Source organism: Oncorhynchus kisutch, linkage group LG13 (assembly GCF_002021735.2).
Source record: "Oncorhynchus kisutch isolate 150728-3 linkage group LG13, Okis_V2, whole genome shotgun sequence".
NCBI lineage: Eukaryota > Metazoa > Chordata > Actinopteri > Salmoniformes > Salmonidae > Oncorhynchus > Oncorhynchus kisutch.
The window spans coordinates 77,487,412-77,503,946 of record NC_034186.2 but is presented as its reverse complement, the minus strand read 5'-3'; the positions used below and the strand labels follow the sequence as shown (position 1 = coordinate 77,503,946).

The 16,535-nt window shown below is 47.8% G+C and overlaps 1 protein-coding gene across 1 annotated transcript; it reads right to left on the bottom strand.

Annotated features, from left to right (window-relative positions):
* Window positions 1-99: 99 nt before the first annotated feature.
* On the bottom strand, window positions 100-15,023 carry ptpn3 (protein tyrosine phosphatase non-receptor type 3). Its single transcript, XM_031787515.1, has 26 exons — window positions 14,794-15,023; window positions 12,084-13,684; window positions 11,729-11,854; window positions 9,992-10,034; window positions 8,446-8,527; window positions 8,113-8,157; window positions 7,956-8,008; window positions 7,578-7,695; window positions 7,377-7,464; window positions 7,203-7,291; window positions 7,059-7,122; window positions 6,758-6,960; window positions 6,531-6,656; window positions 6,262-6,423; window positions 6,058-6,139; window positions 5,884-5,961; window positions 5,744-5,800; window positions 5,490-5,646; window positions 5,226-5,401; window positions 4,981-5,071; window positions 4,724-4,785; window positions 4,466-4,612; window positions 3,876-4,004; window positions 1,525-1,670; window positions 1,312-1,447; window positions 100-1,185 (listed from the first exon to the last, which is right to left on the bottom strand). The coding sequence occupies exons 2-26, from the start codon at window positions 12,150-12,152 to the stop codon at window positions 1,096-1,098; spliced, it is 2,619 nt and encodes an 872-aa protein (XP_031643375.1). The 5' UTR covers window positions 12,153-13,684; window positions 14,794-15,023; the 3' UTR covers window positions 100-1,095.
* Window positions 15,024-16,535: the final 1,512 nt, after the last annotated feature.

Genomic DNA, 16,535 nt, shown 5'->3' with positions numbered 1-16,535 from the left:
AACTGATATCACATATCTTTCATCTGTAAAATTCACTCTGAGAATGTAAGATACCATAAACTGATTTACCCCGTCAACAAACAGACGAAGAGCTCCAAGTAGATGTCAGTGTGTTTATTCAGTGTGTCAATAATTTAGGGAAGGTGGGAGCGGGTGTAGTGTGTGGTGGCTCTGACAGTGTTCATCTCTACTGTGAATCCACTGGAAGCCTCAACACTCTCCCAACAATACAGACAGACCAGTCAATCTCTCTAGTCTAGAAAAGGCCTAGTTCTATAGCCTCCACTCAGGAGGAACTAGCCGAGGGCCACCATTAGGAAGGCTATATAGCCTCCACTCAGGAGGAACTAGCCGAGGGCCACCATTAGGAAGGCTATATAGCCTCCACTCAGGAGGAACTAGCCGAGGGCCACCATTAGGAAGGCTATATAGCCTCCACTCAGGAGGAAATAGCCGCGGGCCACCATTAGGAAGGCTATATAGCCTCCACTCAGGAGGAACTAGCCGAGGGCCACCATTAGGAAGGCTATATAGCCTCCACTCAGGAGGAAATAGCCGCGGGCCACCATTAGGAAGGCTATATAGCCTCCACTCAGGAGGAACTAGCCGAGGGCCACCATTAGGAAGGCTATATAGCCTCCACTCAGGAGGAACTAGCTGCGGGCCACCATTAGGAAGGCTATATAGCCTCCACTCAGGAGGAACTGAGATACAGTCTTCAGTCACTCATACAGTAGCACTTTGGTCCAGAGAATTACAACAAAAAAAAAGAAAAGACCTTTGCAGTACATGGTCCTTCCTGCTAGCGGTGCTCTATGGCTAACATAAGGATAGGACTAGCTGAGCACATTCGGCACTATGGCTCGTTATGTGCTGTAGCAACAGAAGGCTAGCCGTTGCCGAGTACTTAAGGCTAGTGGAGTGCTATGGCTCTCTAAGGCTACAGCCTAGCGGTCCTCTTCTCCTGTTAGCCTAGCGCTGGGGCTAGCAGTCCTCTTCTCCTGTTAGCCTAGCATTGTGGATAGCTGTCCCCCCACCTCCTGTTAGCCTAGCATTGTGGATAGCTGTCCCCCCCATCCTCCTGTTAATGGTCCATTAGCAGTGCTGAGGGTGGTGCTGCAGAATGGTCTCCTCTCGCTCTCTGTAGACACGCAGGATGGCCTCACACATAAACCGGAACTGACACTTGAACACAAAAACAGTCCAGTCACATACAAACATACCAAAGGAAGTTGCAGACAGTCATTAGGGTTTCAATGCTGATCTTGGGAGGAGAGTAGCTAATGGTTAGTAGTATAGGCGTGTGTGTACCGTGGTCTGGATCATCATGGCCCTCTGGTCTCGGAGCGTCCTGATGATGTCCAGAGGGAACACAGGTCGACCGCTCTCCAACAGCGACAACGCCGTCTCCATGGTAATGAGAACACCTGTACGCCCAATCCCTGCGCTGCAATTACATCAACAACATACATGAGGTGTTATAAATCTTGTAACCCTAGTGTGTGTGTGTGTGTGTGTGTGTACCTGCAGTGCACCATAAGTGGTGTGTCTCCTGTCCTCCTCTCTCTAACAGAGGTGATGAACAACAGGAAGTCTGAGGGGTCATCAGGTACACCATGATCTGGCCATGCTACATACTGCAGGTGGGTCACCGAACGCTCCTCTCCCAGCTGGAAACACACACACACACATAGGATAAACAGATGGAAAACAGCTGAGAGAACACCCCCCCCCATCTGTCTCTCATTAAAGATATTTTCATAAATTAACTTGGATATGTGATGATTGTAATGGGAGAGATGGATGAGATGTGAGGAGAGAGAAACTGAGAAAAGTATAGGGTATGGTAACTCATTAGTTACTGTGATGAAGGAGAGATGGAGGACGAGAGTAGAGGGAGAGAGGAAAGATGAGATGGAGAGAGGCAGAGATGGAGGAGAGTAGAGGGAGAGATGGAGGAGGAGTGTGTTGTCCAGCCTGTGGTCCATGCAGGGATTAACTGACATCCAGAGGAACATATGGGTCTGCACAGCAGTGTAGTGTTGTGTGTGTGTGTACTCTTTGGCAGGCTATTATTGTAAAGGAGAACATGTTATATATTAACCTCTGTGTTGTAAAGGTACAGTGCCTTGCGAAAGTATTCGGCCCCCTTGAACTTTGCGACCTTTTGCCACATTTCAGGCTTCAAACATAAAGATATAAAACTGTATTTTTTTGTGAAGAATCAACAACAAGTGGGACACAATCATGAAGTGGAACGACATTTATTGGATATTTCAAACTTTTTTAACAAATAAAAAACTGAAGAATTGGGCGTGCAAAATTATTCAGCCCCTTTACTTTCAGTGCAGCAAACTCTCTCCAGAAGTTCAGTGAGGATCTCTGAATGATCCAATGTTGACCTAAATGACTAATGATGATAAATACAATCCACCTGTGTGTAATCAAGTCTCCGTATAAATGCACCTGCACTGTGATAGTCTCAGAGGTCCGTTAAAAGCGCGGAGAGCATCATGAAGAACAAGGAACACACCAGGCAGGTCCGAGATACTGTTGTGAAGAAGTTTAAAGCCGGATTTGGATACAAAAAAAATTCCCAAGCTTTAAACATCCCAAGGAGCACTGTGCAAGCGATAATATTGAAATGGAAGGAGTATCAGACCACTGCAAATCTACCAAGACCTGGCCGTCCCTCTAAACTTTCAGCTCATACAAGGAGAAGACTGATCAGAGATGCAGCCAAGAGGCCCATGATCACTCTGGATGAACTGCAGAGATCTACAGCTGAGGTGGGAGACTCTATCCATAGGACAACAATCAGTCGTATATTGCACAAATCTGGCCTTTATGGAAGAGTGGCAAGAAGAAAGCCATTTCTTAAAGATATCCATAAAAAGTGTTGTTTAAAGTTTGCCACAAGCCACCTGGGAGACACAACAAACATGTGGAAGAAGGTGCTCTGGTCAGATGAAACCAAAATGTAACTTTTTGGCAACAATGCAAAACGTTATGTTTGGCGTAAAAGCAACACAGCTCATCACCCTGAACACACCATCCCCATTGTCAAACATGGTGGTGGCAGCATCATGGTTTGGGCCTGCTTTTCTTCAGCAGGGACAGGGAAGATGGTTAAAATTGATGGGAAGATGGATGGAGCCAAATACAGGACCATTCTGGAAGAAAACCTGATGGAGTCTGCAAAAGACCTGAGACTGGGACGGAGATTTGTCTTCCAACAAGACAATGATCCAAAACATAAAGCAAAATCTACAATGGAATGGTTCAAAAATAAACATATCCAGGTGTTAGAATGGCCAAGTCAAAGTCCAGACCTGAATCCAATCGAGAACCTGTGGAAAGAACTGAAAACTGCTGTTCACAAATGCTCTCCATCCAACCTCACTGAGCTCGAGCTGTTTTGCAAGGAGGAATGGGAAAACATTTCAGTCTCTCGATGTGCAAAACTGATAGAGACATACCCCAAGCGACTTACAGCTGTAATCACAGCAAAAGGTGGCCCTACAAAGTATTAACTTAAGGGGGCTGAATAATTTTGCACGCCCAATATTTCAGTTTTTGATTTGTTAAAAAAGTTTGAAATATCCAATAACTGTCGTTCCACTTCATGATTGTGTCCCACTTGTTGTTGATTCTTCACAAAAAATACAGTTTTATATCTTTATGTTTGAAGCCTGAAATGTGGCAAAAGGTCGCAAAGTTCAAGGGGGCCGAATACTTTCGCAAGGCACTGTAAATAAACACAATACCAATGGAAGCAGAAACGCATGGAGATGGATGGGGATAGTTTGGTCAATGTTTCCTGTGAAGAACACACACACACCTGTTATGTGAGCCAGGTCATGTTTGTGTGTTACCTGTGTGTGTGTGAGGGTGAACTGGCGTGTGACGTAGGCCAGGTTGCATTCCTCAGAGTGGCAGCTGACCCTCAGGTACCCATAATCCCTCACTTCAGGAGGGTGTGGCCAGTACTGGTGGCACTTAGTCTGAAATACATACATACATACATACACACATGATTGATTTTCACATTCATTAATATTGATTTACTATAGAGGCTGTAATCTTTAAGCCCTGAGAAATGTTATTTTACTGAGCTGTGTTTCATATTTCTGAGTCAGTGCTTCACTCACTATGTTCTCCCAAACATCTCAGGACATTCTCAGGGCCAGTACTTGTATTACATCAGGAGATGAGTGGAAACTGACTGTCAGCATGAATGTATGTGTGTATGTGTATATGTGTGTGTGATAAACCAGGGCACTTGTGGAATATCAGCAAGACAATCAATCAGTGAGAGCTTCAGGTTACCAAGCAACAGGCAGGCAAAGACGCAGACAGCGACTCACAATGAGCCTGGGACCTTGGTAAACCTGTGTGTGCTGTACCCATTCTCATTCACTAAATGTGTTTCACTCTTTGAAAGAGAGGGGGTCCGTGTGCATACCCGTCCTCTCTCGGTGAGTGTGGTGAGCATGATGATGGTGTGTGTGTGTTGCTCCCACACACTCTGCCAGAAGTGAGTGCAGGTCTGAGGCAGCGGTCCTTGAGCTGCAATGTAGCGCAGACACACACCAGACCCTGGGGGCATCACCTGAGACACACACACAGCATGACTATACACAAACAAGGACAACAAACACACACAGCATCACTATACACAAACAAGCCAACAAGGACAACACTAAACACAGTGTGTACTGACCGTGATGTGGCTTGCATTGATGTAGTCCTCTTGGTCCTGAAGTACCACTCTGGAGATGTCATCTGACAGAACAAAGAGTTAGAGATGGAGTCAGAACCAGGGCCCTCCAGACCCACCCAAACCACAGTACCAGCTCAACAAACAAAGCACCAGTCCTCCATCTCCACAGATTCAGGACATTAGGGAAGATGGGTACACTGGCATGTCAAGTCACTCCTACTAGGACACACAGTGTGTGAGATGGTGTGTGTACTCACAGGGCAGCACGTCCTTGTATCTGTTCTTGTCTGTGTTCTCAGGGAGACGAGCGCAGGCTACCGACAGGCCAGGCTTCCTCATGTACAGGTTCTACAACACACACATCACCACCATCACTCACCATGCTCTTCTGTCTGGATGGTCAACAGCAGGTCTTATTGACAAGTTATTCCCAAAGTGCATCTGTTACATTTAACACAGAAGCAAGTCCCTTTCATAGTGTCGTTGTCTAACTAAAACACACCTCGAAGTGGAAGGTGAGAGTGCCTGTCTGGATTCCCCTCTCCAGTTGTTTCATGGACTCTTCAAGTGTTTGGCCTTGTTCCGAAAGGCCAGGCAGAAGCAGTGGATCACCGTGTGATTGGCCAGTCAGAGACAGGGCAGAGGGAAACTGCAGCAGGGGGGCCACACGCCCTGGACCTAAACACACACACACACACACAGTGTGTTACCTGCATCAGTGTCTGATTAGCAGGCCCACTCTCTTGCTCTCTCTAGTGTGTGTTACCTTTGCGTCGTATAAGCAGAGCCAGTTCTCTGGAGTGGGACTCTCTGCTGGCTCTTATAAACATGACCACCTGGTCATGCGTGTGTTCAGAGATGTCGCGACCGTTGATCAGCACGACCTGGTCACCTTCCAACAACCTTGGCTCAACCCGCCCCGCCTACAATCAATTCATCAACAAGTCAAATCACATTGGATTAATCTAAAGTACTGTTTACAAATGCATTATCTACACAGGCAAACCAGAACACACTTACAGGGGAGTCAGGGTTGACCTGGGATATGGCCAGGGACATCTTCTGGTCCACGCCACCCTGAGAAGAGGAACAGTCAGGGATACAGGAATGGTACTGCATGTAAGAGAGTAGGTGTGTGATTAATTTAAGGGGAGACTCACTTTGACATTGAAACCAAACTTTCCATCGTGATCAGGAGCGAGACGCACCAATAGCAGGTCGCCATCACCAAGAGCACGCTGCAACACACACAGAGTTTACTGAGTCTGGCACACACAGATGAGATACTTTATCACAAATACTGGATCACTCCCTTGTCTGTCTGGGTAACTTACCTTGTCTCGGTAGTGAGAGGTGGCCTTAATGTCTTCCTCTCCTGTGCTGATGTCATCAACCTGCGACCATCCACCTCCTTGGCTGTGAGTGCCAGAAACACAAATAGATACTGTGTTCAGAACTGACTCCAACATGAGAATGTACTTTACACTGATACACACACGGTATGAAATTGTGTGTGTGTGTGTGTATGTGTGTCTGACCTGTGTGTAGGCGTGCCCTCCTGGCTGCCCCTGCTGCTGCTGAGGGAGACCCTGTAGGTGTAAAAGACATCCTCCCCCTCCGACATGTCGCGCAGGTCATTGTTCAGCTCCACTGAGGAGGGGCGGGGTTTACGGGCGCCATGACGCACACGAGGACTCCGCCTAACAGAGAGAGAGAGACAAGGTACGATGAACTTACCCCTAGTCACAGCTACCCCTTACATGGTATCTCCTGCTGTAGCAGTGTGAGGCTGTGGTGTCAGTAGTACCAGTTGGGTGTGAGCGGGGGGGATCGGGACGGTAGGCTCTTGGTCTCCAGGTGTTCTGACGAGGTGGATCCCCTCAGAGCTGGGTTCCACTCCATCCCACCCATCACTTTCTTACACACTGGACCACTGCAGAGGAGACAGTGTGTGTGTGTGCAGATGAGTAAAAGAAAGACAGAAAGATAGTGTGTATGATAGGTGTGTGTGTGTGTGTGTGTGTGCGCGCTTGCCTGTCTGTTTTAGTGTTGCCCAAGGCCCAGTGTTGTGAGAGCAGCTTGTTGTGTATCTGGGTTGCCAGGTTGGTGTGGTGTGGGCTACGGGTTGCCAGGTTGGTGTGGAAGAAGCAGTGATGGTCCACACATGACCTCCACAGGTTCTTACAGGCCCTGGGGCACGGCAGGACCAGGCTCACCACACAGTCCTGCGTCTCCCCCTGGAACACACACACACACACACACACAGGTTATGAAGACAACACTAAGGTCAGCCAATAGGAGAGCAGGACACAATTTTGAGCCAATCAGGACTCACATGTTTGCGTCTGAGCTGCATAAGGAAGCGTTTCCTCTTGAAGGATATCTTGATGATGTTCACCCTGTAGGAGACAATACACACTCAGGGTGTGTATTTGCGTGTGGTGTGTGTGTGTGTCTGATCAGAAGTCCAGGTGCTCACCAGGGGAAGAAACTGGAGCAAATCATGTTACAGAAGATAGCCACGCCCCCTGAGGCCAATCCCACCAATAGAGGGGAACTGTCAGAGTCCTGAGAGAAAGAAAGAGATGGAAACATGAGAGGGAGAAGAGGGAAGACGAGGGTGAGTCAGAGGGAGACATATGGAGGTACTTACCATGGCAGTGTGTAGTTCCACTCCATACATCTCCAGAGTTCTTGCTGTGTTGAGAAAACACAGCTCTGCCTCACTCTCCTTCAGCCCCCTGAAACAGCCCATGAGTAGGATAGGTTGGTATCAGCATTATGCTAACAGCTCCACCATGTCCTCTAGTAGGCTAGGGGGGGTGCTGTACACATGCCTGGTGTGGGTGTGTACCTGTGTCCTGGGTACAGAGCCTCCACTCTAGACAGGAAGTCATCATCCTGCTCCGGGAGGAAGTGGCTTTTGGACAGGTAACCAGGGAGAAGGTCTGGGGAGTAGTCACCTAGCTCAGCTACAACACAGAGAGAGAAGGGGGAGAAAGAGAGAGAAGGAGGAGTGAGAGAGAGAGAAGGAGAGGGGGGGTGAGAGAGAGAGAAGGGGGGGTGAGAGAGAGCGAGAAAGAGAGAGGGGGGGTGAGATAGAGGGGGGGTGGGGGTGAGAGAGAAGTGGAAAGAGAGAGGGGGTGGGAGAGAGAGGGGGGGGGGGGTGAAATAGATGTTAAACCCCCAGACAGACAACACACTAAAAAGACCAAAGAAGAGTGTAACTTACACTGCACAGCATAGGAGGCCAGTACTACAGCTGCACTCAGAGGACACTTCAACCTGCAGGACATACACACACTTTCTCAATGTAACGTCACATTGTTTACATCACTAGGTGGAGTAAGAGGGAATGCATGTGTAGGTGGGAGCTCGTAGTGTCTGACCTGCCCTCTCTGATGTCACTCCTGATCTGGAGGAAGTACATATGTCTGAAGACACACAGGACAGTAGAGGAAACATTATCTAAATCACACATGTACAGTACAAGCTAATGACACACTCTCTCTCAACAGTCTACAGGTACACACAGACACTCTACATAGTCTACAGGTGCGCACGCACACACAGGGGCTCTGAACCCAGGTCTCCCATAGGAGAACCCAACCTCTTGACCATTAGACCAAGAGGAAATTCCCTATTGGGCCAAAGGTTCCAGTGAATTTGAAGTGTCAGGCAGGGCTCCCTCATCACGAGGCCATGATCTCTCATGTCCATACCTGGTCTGGTCATGCTGTAGAGAGTTGGGGTCTGAGATGAAGAATCGGACTCGGAGGGTCAGGTAGAATGGAGAGACAACTCCTGTAGGACAGAGACGCTGTTAGACACAGCCCAATGACCTCTGACCTTAATAATCCGTCACCCCTGACCTTACTATGACCACCACAATCCTTCCACAGAATTCAATCTTATATTTATAATTTATCAAAATGCACACTGGACTAAACAATAGGGTGTCACTGGGCTCAGGCTAAACAGTAGGGCGTCACTGGGCTAAACAGTAGGGCGTCACTGGGCTCAGGCTAAACAGTAGGGCGTCACTGGGCTAAACAGTAGGGCGCCACTGGGCTAAACAGTAGGGCGTCACTGGGCTCAAGCTAAACAGTAGGGCGTCACTGGGCTCAGGCTAAACAGTAGGGCGTCACTGGGCTCAGGCTAAACAGTAGGGCGTCCCTGGGCTCAGGCTAAACAGTAGGGCGTCCCTGGGCTCAGGCTAAACAGTAGGGCGTCACTGGGCTCAGGCTAAACAGTAGGGCGTCACTGGGCTCAGGCTAAACAGTAGGGCGTCACTGGGCTCAGGCTAAACAGTAGGGCGTCACTGGGCTCAGGCTAAACAGTAGGGCGTCACTGGACTCAGGCTAAACAGTAGGGCGTCACTGGGCTCAGGCTAAACAGTAGGGCGTCACTGGGCTCAGGCTAAACAGTAGGGCGTCACTGGGCTAAACAGTAGGGCGTCACTGGGCTAAACAGTAGGGCGTCACTGGGCTAAACAGTAGGGCGTCACTGGGCTCAGGCTAAACAGTAGGGCGTCACTGGGCTCAGGCTAAACAGTAGGGCGTCACTGGGCTCAGGCTAAACAGTAGGGCGTCACTGGGCTCAGGCTAAACAGTAGGGCGTCACTGGGCTCAGGCTAAACAGTAGGGCGTCACTGGGCTCAGGCTAAACAGTAGGGCGTCACTGGGCTCAGGCTAAACAGTAGGGCGTCACTGGGCTCAGGCTAAACAGTAGGGCGTCACTGGGCTCAGGCTAAACAGTAGGGCGTCACTGGGCTCAGGCTAAACAGTAGGGCGTCACTGGGCTCAGGCTAAACAGTAGGGCGTCACTGGGCTCAGGCTAAACAGTAGGGCGTCACTGGGCTCAGGCTAAACAGTAGGGCGTCACTGGGCTCAGGCTAAACAGTAGGGCGTCACTGGGCTCAGGCTAAACAGTAGGGCGTCACTGGGCTCAGGCTAAACAGTAGGGCGTCACTGGGCTCAGGCTAAACAGTAGGGCGTCACTGGGCTCAGGCTAAACAGTAGGGCGTCACTGGGCTCAGGCTAAACAGTAGGGCGTCACTGGGCTCAGGCTAAACAGTAGGGCGTCACTGGGCTCAGGCTAAACAGTAGGGCGTCACTGGGCTCAGGCTAAACAGTAGGGCGTCACTGGGCTCAGGCTAAACAGTAGGGCGTCACTGGGCTCAGGCTAAACAGTAGGGCGTCACTGGGCTCAGGCTAAACAGTAGGGCGTCACTGGGCTCAGGCTAAGGTCTCATTTAGTGTTTCTTACCTTTCAGCTGCTTCTTCAGTGGTTTGTTGGCCTCCAGCCACCTCTGCAAGACAAACTATGTTAATCAAAGACATAATGCTACATTCACCATCTGTTGTGTGCGTTTTAGAGTATTGACTAAGTGTGTGTGTGTGTAGCTTCTCACAAAATAGTGTGTTTGAGCTGTGTTAGTGTAGCTACTCACAGGAGAGTGTGTTTGAGCTGTGTTAGTGTAGCTACTCACAGGAGAGTGTGTTTGAGCTGTCTTAGTGTAGCTACTCACAGGAGAGTGTGTTTGAGCTGTCTTAGTGTAGCTACTCACAGGAGAGTGTGTTTTGAGCTGTCTTAGTGTAGCTACTCACAGGAGAGTGTGTTTTGAGCTGTGTTCGTGTAGCTACTCACAGGAGAGTGTGTTTTGAGCTGTGTTAGTGTAGCTACTCACAGGAGAGTGTGTTTTGAGCTGTGTTAGTGTAGCTACTCACAGGAGAGTGTGTTTTGAGCTGTGTTAGTGTAGCTACTCACAGGAGAGTGTGTTTTGAGCTGTGTTAGTGTAGCTACTCACAGGAGAGTGTGTTTTGAGCTGTGTTAGTGTAGCTACTCACAGGAGAGTGTGTTTTGAGCTGTGTTAGTGTAGCTACTCACAGGAGAGTGTGTTTTGAACTGTGTTAGTGTAGCTACTCACAGGAGAGTGTGTTTTGAGCTGTGTTAGTGTAGTTACTCACAGGAGAGTGTGTTTTGAGCTGTGTTAGTGTAGCTACTCACAGGAGAGTGTGTTTTGAGCTGTCTTAGTGTAGCTACTCACAGGAGAGTGTGTTTTGAGCTGTGTTAGTGTAGCTACTCACAGGAGAGTGTGTTTTGAGCTGTGTTAGTGTAGCTACTCACAGGAGAGTGTGTTTTGAGCTGTGTTAGTGTAGCTACTCACAGGAGAGTGTGTTTTGAGCTGTGTTAGTGTAGCTACTCACAGGAGAGTGTGTTTTGAGCTGTGTTAGTGTAGCTACTCACGAGAGTGTGTTTTGAGCTGTGTTAGTGTAGCTACTCACAGGAGTGTGTTTTGAGCTGTGTTAGTGTAGCTACTCACAGGAGAGTGTGTTTTGAGCTGTGTTAGTGTAGCTACTCACAGGAGAGTGTGTTTTGAGCTGTCTTAGTGTAGCTACTCACAGGAGAGTGTGTTTTGAGCTGTGTTAGTGTAGCTACTCACAGGAGAGTGTGTTTTGAGCTGTGTTAGTGTAGCTACTCACAGGAGAGTGTGTTTTGAGCTGTGTTAGTGTAGCTACTCACAGGAGAGTGTGTTTTGAGCTGTGTTAGTGTAGCTACTCACAGGAGAGTGTGTTTTGAGCTGTGTTAGTGTAGCTACTGACAGGAGAGTGTGTTTTGAGCTGTGTTAGTGTAGCTACTCACAGGAGAGTGTGTTTTGAGCTATGTTAGTGTAGCTACTCACAGGAGAGTGTGTTTTGAGCTGTGTTAGTGTAGCTACTCACAGGAGAGTGTGTTTTGAGCTGTGTTAGTGTAGCTACTCACAGGAGAGTGTGTTTTGAGCTGTCTTAGTGTAGCTACTCACAGGATAGTGTGTTTTGAGCTGTGTTAGTGTAGCTACTCACAGGAGAGTATGTTTTGAGCTGTGTTAGTGTAGCTACTCACAGGAGAGTGTGTTTTGAGCTGTGTTAGTGTAGCTACTCACAGGAGAGTGTGTTTTGAGCTGTGTTAGTGTAGCTACTCACAGGAGAGTGTGTTTTGAGCTGTGTTAGTGTAGCTACTCACAGGAGAGTGTGTTTGAGTGACGATGGTGGTGTTGGAGTCTCGTAGCTGCAGACTGAAGAAGTGTCTCTCCAGCAGACCCAACTGGTTACACACCTGCTCCAGTAAAACCTCACCTGCATCCTGCTTCTGAGAGACGCAAAACACACCTTATACCGGGAGTCAGTCAGTGTGTGTGTGTGTGTGTGTGTGTGTGTGTGTGTGTGTGTGTGTGATATTGCAGTACAGTGTGTTTTGGTAAAGCTTTTCTAGTGAGTGTGTTCTCCAGGTCAAGGTTGTGTTTTGAGATCATTAGGAAGCTGAGATCTGTGTCTCCCAGTCTATCATTCCCACTCTACTCAGGACTGTGTGTACTCACGTTGACTGTAAAGGCCTGGATAGTGTTGTCCAGTAGTTGAACCAAACAGAGTAGATCAGGTTTGGGCATGTCTGTTACCGCGGGTTACTCAACCTCTTACACACACACACACACACACACACACACACACACACACACACACACACACACACACACACACGTCTATCAGTGTCCACAATGTCCCGGCACAGCAGTATTCTAGAATATTGGACCATTGGCTTTCATACTTTTCTAATTCTCAATGCGGCTCAAGCTATTTCTCCAACTGTCTGTCAACACATTCAAATCAATAGAGGGACGAGTATGTGGAGCTGCATTGGTTGGGAATGTTGGGGAGGTACCCGTTATGGCTGTGTGTTCCCCCTGCAGACAGTGGTCTCAGAGCCACGTTGGTTGGGAATGTTGGGGAGGTACCCGTTATGGCTGTGTGTTCCCCCTGCAGACAGTGGTCTCAGAGCCGCGTTGGTTGGGAATGTTGGGGAGGTACCCGTTATGGCTGTGTGTTCCCCCTGCAGACAGTGGTCTCAGAGCCACGTTGGTTGGGAATGTTGGGGAGGTACCCGTTATGGCTGTGTGTTCCCCCTGCAGACAGTGGTCTCAGAGCCACGTTGGTTGGGAATGTTGGGGAGGTACCCGTTATGGCTGTGTGTTCCCCCTGCAGACAGTGGTCTCAGAGCCACGTTGGTTGGGAATGTTGGGGAGGTACCCGTTATGGCTGTGTGTTCCCCCTGCAGACAGTGGTCTCAGAGCCACGTTGGTTGGGAATGTTGGGGAGGTACCCGTTATGGCTGTGTGTTCCCCCTGCAGACAGTGGTCTCAGAGCCACGTTGGTTGGGAATGTTGGGGAGGTACCCGTTATGGCTGTGTGTTCCCCCTGCAGACAGTGGTCTCAGAGCCACGTTGGTTGGGAATGTTGGGGAGGTACCCGTTATGGCTGTGTGTTCCCCCTGCAGACAGTGGTCTCAGAGCCACGTTGGTTGGGAATGTTGGGGAGGTACCCGTTATGGCTGTGTGTTCCCCCTGCAGACAGTGGTCTCAGAGCCGCGTTGGTTGGGAATGTTGGGGAGGTACCCGTTATGGCTGTGTGTTCCCCCTGCAGACAGTGGTCTCAGAGCCACGTTGGTTGGGAATGTTGGGGAGGTACCCGTTATGGCTGTGTGTTCCCCCTGCAGACAGTGGTCTCAGAGCCACGTTGGTTGGGAATGTTGGGGAGGTACCCGTTATGGCTGTGTGTTCCCCCTGCAGACAGTGGTCTCAGAGCTGCGTTGGTTGGGAATGTTGGGGAGGTACCCGTTATGGCTGTGTGTTCCCCCTGCAGACAGTGGTCTCAGAGCTGCGTTGGTTGGGAATGTTGGGGAGGTACCCGTTATGGCTGTGTGTTCCCCCTGCAGACAGTGGTCTCAGAGCCACGTTGGTTGGGAATGTTGGGGAGGTACCCGTTATGGCTGTGTGTTCCCCCTGCAGACAGTGGTCTCAGAGCAGCGTAGCTATGTCACAATGGGACGCGGGACTGTCACGTCTCTCTGTGTCTTTGCACTCAATTACGCGTCACTCACTCACACACACACACTGACACAACCCTCAGTCCATCTCTCCACAACCTGGGGAGAGATAACACACACACATCTTAATGAAACACCTCCAGACTCTGGAAACTGTGATGATATCTGCTCATGTAGTTTAGCCCCTCCCTAAGGATGACATCGTCTGCAGTGAACAGCCCCTTTTCTACTTCATACACACAGGCCCAGTGAGTAATTTTTGTGTCTGAAGCAGTATCATGCTACAATGAGTAATGCAGTGTGTATGTTGGTAATACATTATTATCTGTCCAGAGTCTGAACATGTCCTTTTTTCCCTGTTCTCTCCTCCGCCCTGTGCAGACTGCTGAATGATAAGAATGTTAAACATTGTCAGAGACAAGCTGGTCCATCCACAGGCCTAGGAACTGATCTCAGATCTACATGCACACACACGAGCTGCAGTGTTTACACACCAGTTCTACTGGGCATCAACCCACGCTTTTAATAACAGCCCTGTGTGTGTGCTTGTTAATGTAGGCTAAGGGGAGTGGGACAGGTCTTTTTGTAGGCCCCTCTCTCTCTCTCACACACACACACACACACACACACACACACACACACACACACACACACACACACACACACGTTAATGTTTGGACTCACTCTGAATACTTTGAATACATTACAGTGAGTAGAGCACTCTCACGCCTGATTTTCCATGATGATAATGACATTCACACCAGTTAAACTGAGCTGCCTAAACTATTTTAGGACAGAGTTTTTTGCCAAGTCTAGACTGTTGAGTGGGCAGTATTGGTATACAACATTGCCTATTTAAAGTGTGTCAACTAGGCCTGAGATTTGCACCTGGTTGCATTGGCGAACTTGTTTTCAGATGAGTAACGTCATCTCGGTTATCGATAAAACTAGTGTATCGCAATGATTAACACGGAGAATAAGACAACCTCCCATATAGTATATTGAAACATACAGCCTCGACGTGGACTTTAAACTAAGTAGGCTCTATGAACGACCAACATAAACGTAAATGTTATAGGTTCTTCTGCTGCTACACTCAACATGCCATTCAGCAACTTTAACGTTACTTCACTTCAGATATCAAGTTGATCCTGGAGGATTGTTATGAGAACACAGACAATCTAGCTCGAGAAGATCAGTTAAAATACCTCAGTAGTCCTGGATTTGGGAACTTTGTCATGTCCGTTGATACTACCGCTGTTAAAAACCTTGGAACTGGGCGCGTCGCGCGGGCAGGTGGAGGTAAATATCCGGAAAGAGATATTCCCGCTGCCCCGCCTCTTCACAATGCGCGCTCCCGCCTTGATGGATGCGTGTTCTGGTCCTCAACCACCCCCGCTGTAGCCTACAGCAGATCATATTCTTTCATCAGAGGAAGAATATATCATGTCATCTGTTCACGCAGCCCTACAGAACTGTAGAGTGACACTGATTCACCAGAACAAGGTGTAGAATATATTTTGAAAAAAATCTCAACTTCCAGAGATGTGAAAGTGAAACTCTGTGTAGGTTCTTGGCTGGTCCCTCCGGTTTTGTTCATTGGGACTACTTTGGGAACGAATCATTCTTTCCTTCCTTCCTTGAAGTAGCCTATGTTACTTATTCATATGAGAAAACGAATGGTGCCTCAGCATAGCTTCCATAACTTCCACATGTCCTGTCGTGAGGATGCTCATCCATGGTCCAGGCTCGCACCCTCTCATATTTCAGCGTCATCTCATTGTCCCCTCTCCTTTATCTCAATAGTCTAATGACTCCATCTCATTGTCTCATCTCCTCATTCATCTGTACTCATCCATAAAGTCAGATATTTCCAGTCATTCCAGGGCAGATGAAGAGAATGAAACCTGTCTAATTACATCCCCAATTAAAATAGGTTTTTCTTATCCGATCGAGACAATCATATTACTATCAATGTACCGGTCTGTGTCCTAACAGAATATGTTGTAATCCAATGTCAAACAGCCTGAGATGCAGCCTGTAATTTACTCCCATAGAACCTCTCTGGAGTCCTGCTGCCATCTACAGGGAAGACGGGGTACTGCTGAAGCGTTATTTTCTTTAACCTAGGCAAGTCAGTTAGTTAAGAACAAATTCTTATTTTCAATGACAGCCTAGGAACAGTGGGTTAACTGCCTGTTCAGGGGCAGAAAGACAGATTTGGATTTTGTCAGCTCGGGGGTTTGAACTTGCAACCTTCCGGTTACTAGTCCAACGCTCTAACCACTAGGCTATCCTTTCAATTCGTGTCGAATTAATTTGTGTTGACAACCAGGTGAGGAGAGATCCTAACTAATCAATGGCGTTAATTGATCAATCAAGTACAAGGGAGGAGCGAAAATCCGCAGACACTCGGCCCACCAAGGACAGGGTTGGGCAAACTTTTTGGTTCGAGGGCCGCACAGATTTTTTTTATCGATTTGCTTGTCAAAATCAATTTGCAGGCCAGAAAAGGGAGAGTTATTTGAAAATCTATACTGTAGGTCCATTATAATTTATATAAATATATACTGCAGGTCCATTATAATTTATATAAATATATAGTGTAGGTCCATTATAATTTATATAAATACATAGTGTAGGTCCATTATAATTTATATAAATACATAGTGTAGGTCCATTATAATTTATATAAATATATACTGTAGGTCCATTATAATTTATATAAATATATACTGTAGGTCCATTATAATTTATATAAATACATAGTGTAGGTCCATTATAATATATATAAATACATACTGTAGGTCCATTATAATTTATATAAATACATAGTGTAGGTCCATTATAATTTATATAAATCTATACTGTAGGTCCATTATAATTTATATAAATATATAGTGTAGGTCCATTATAATTTATATAAATACATAGTGTAGGTCCATTATAA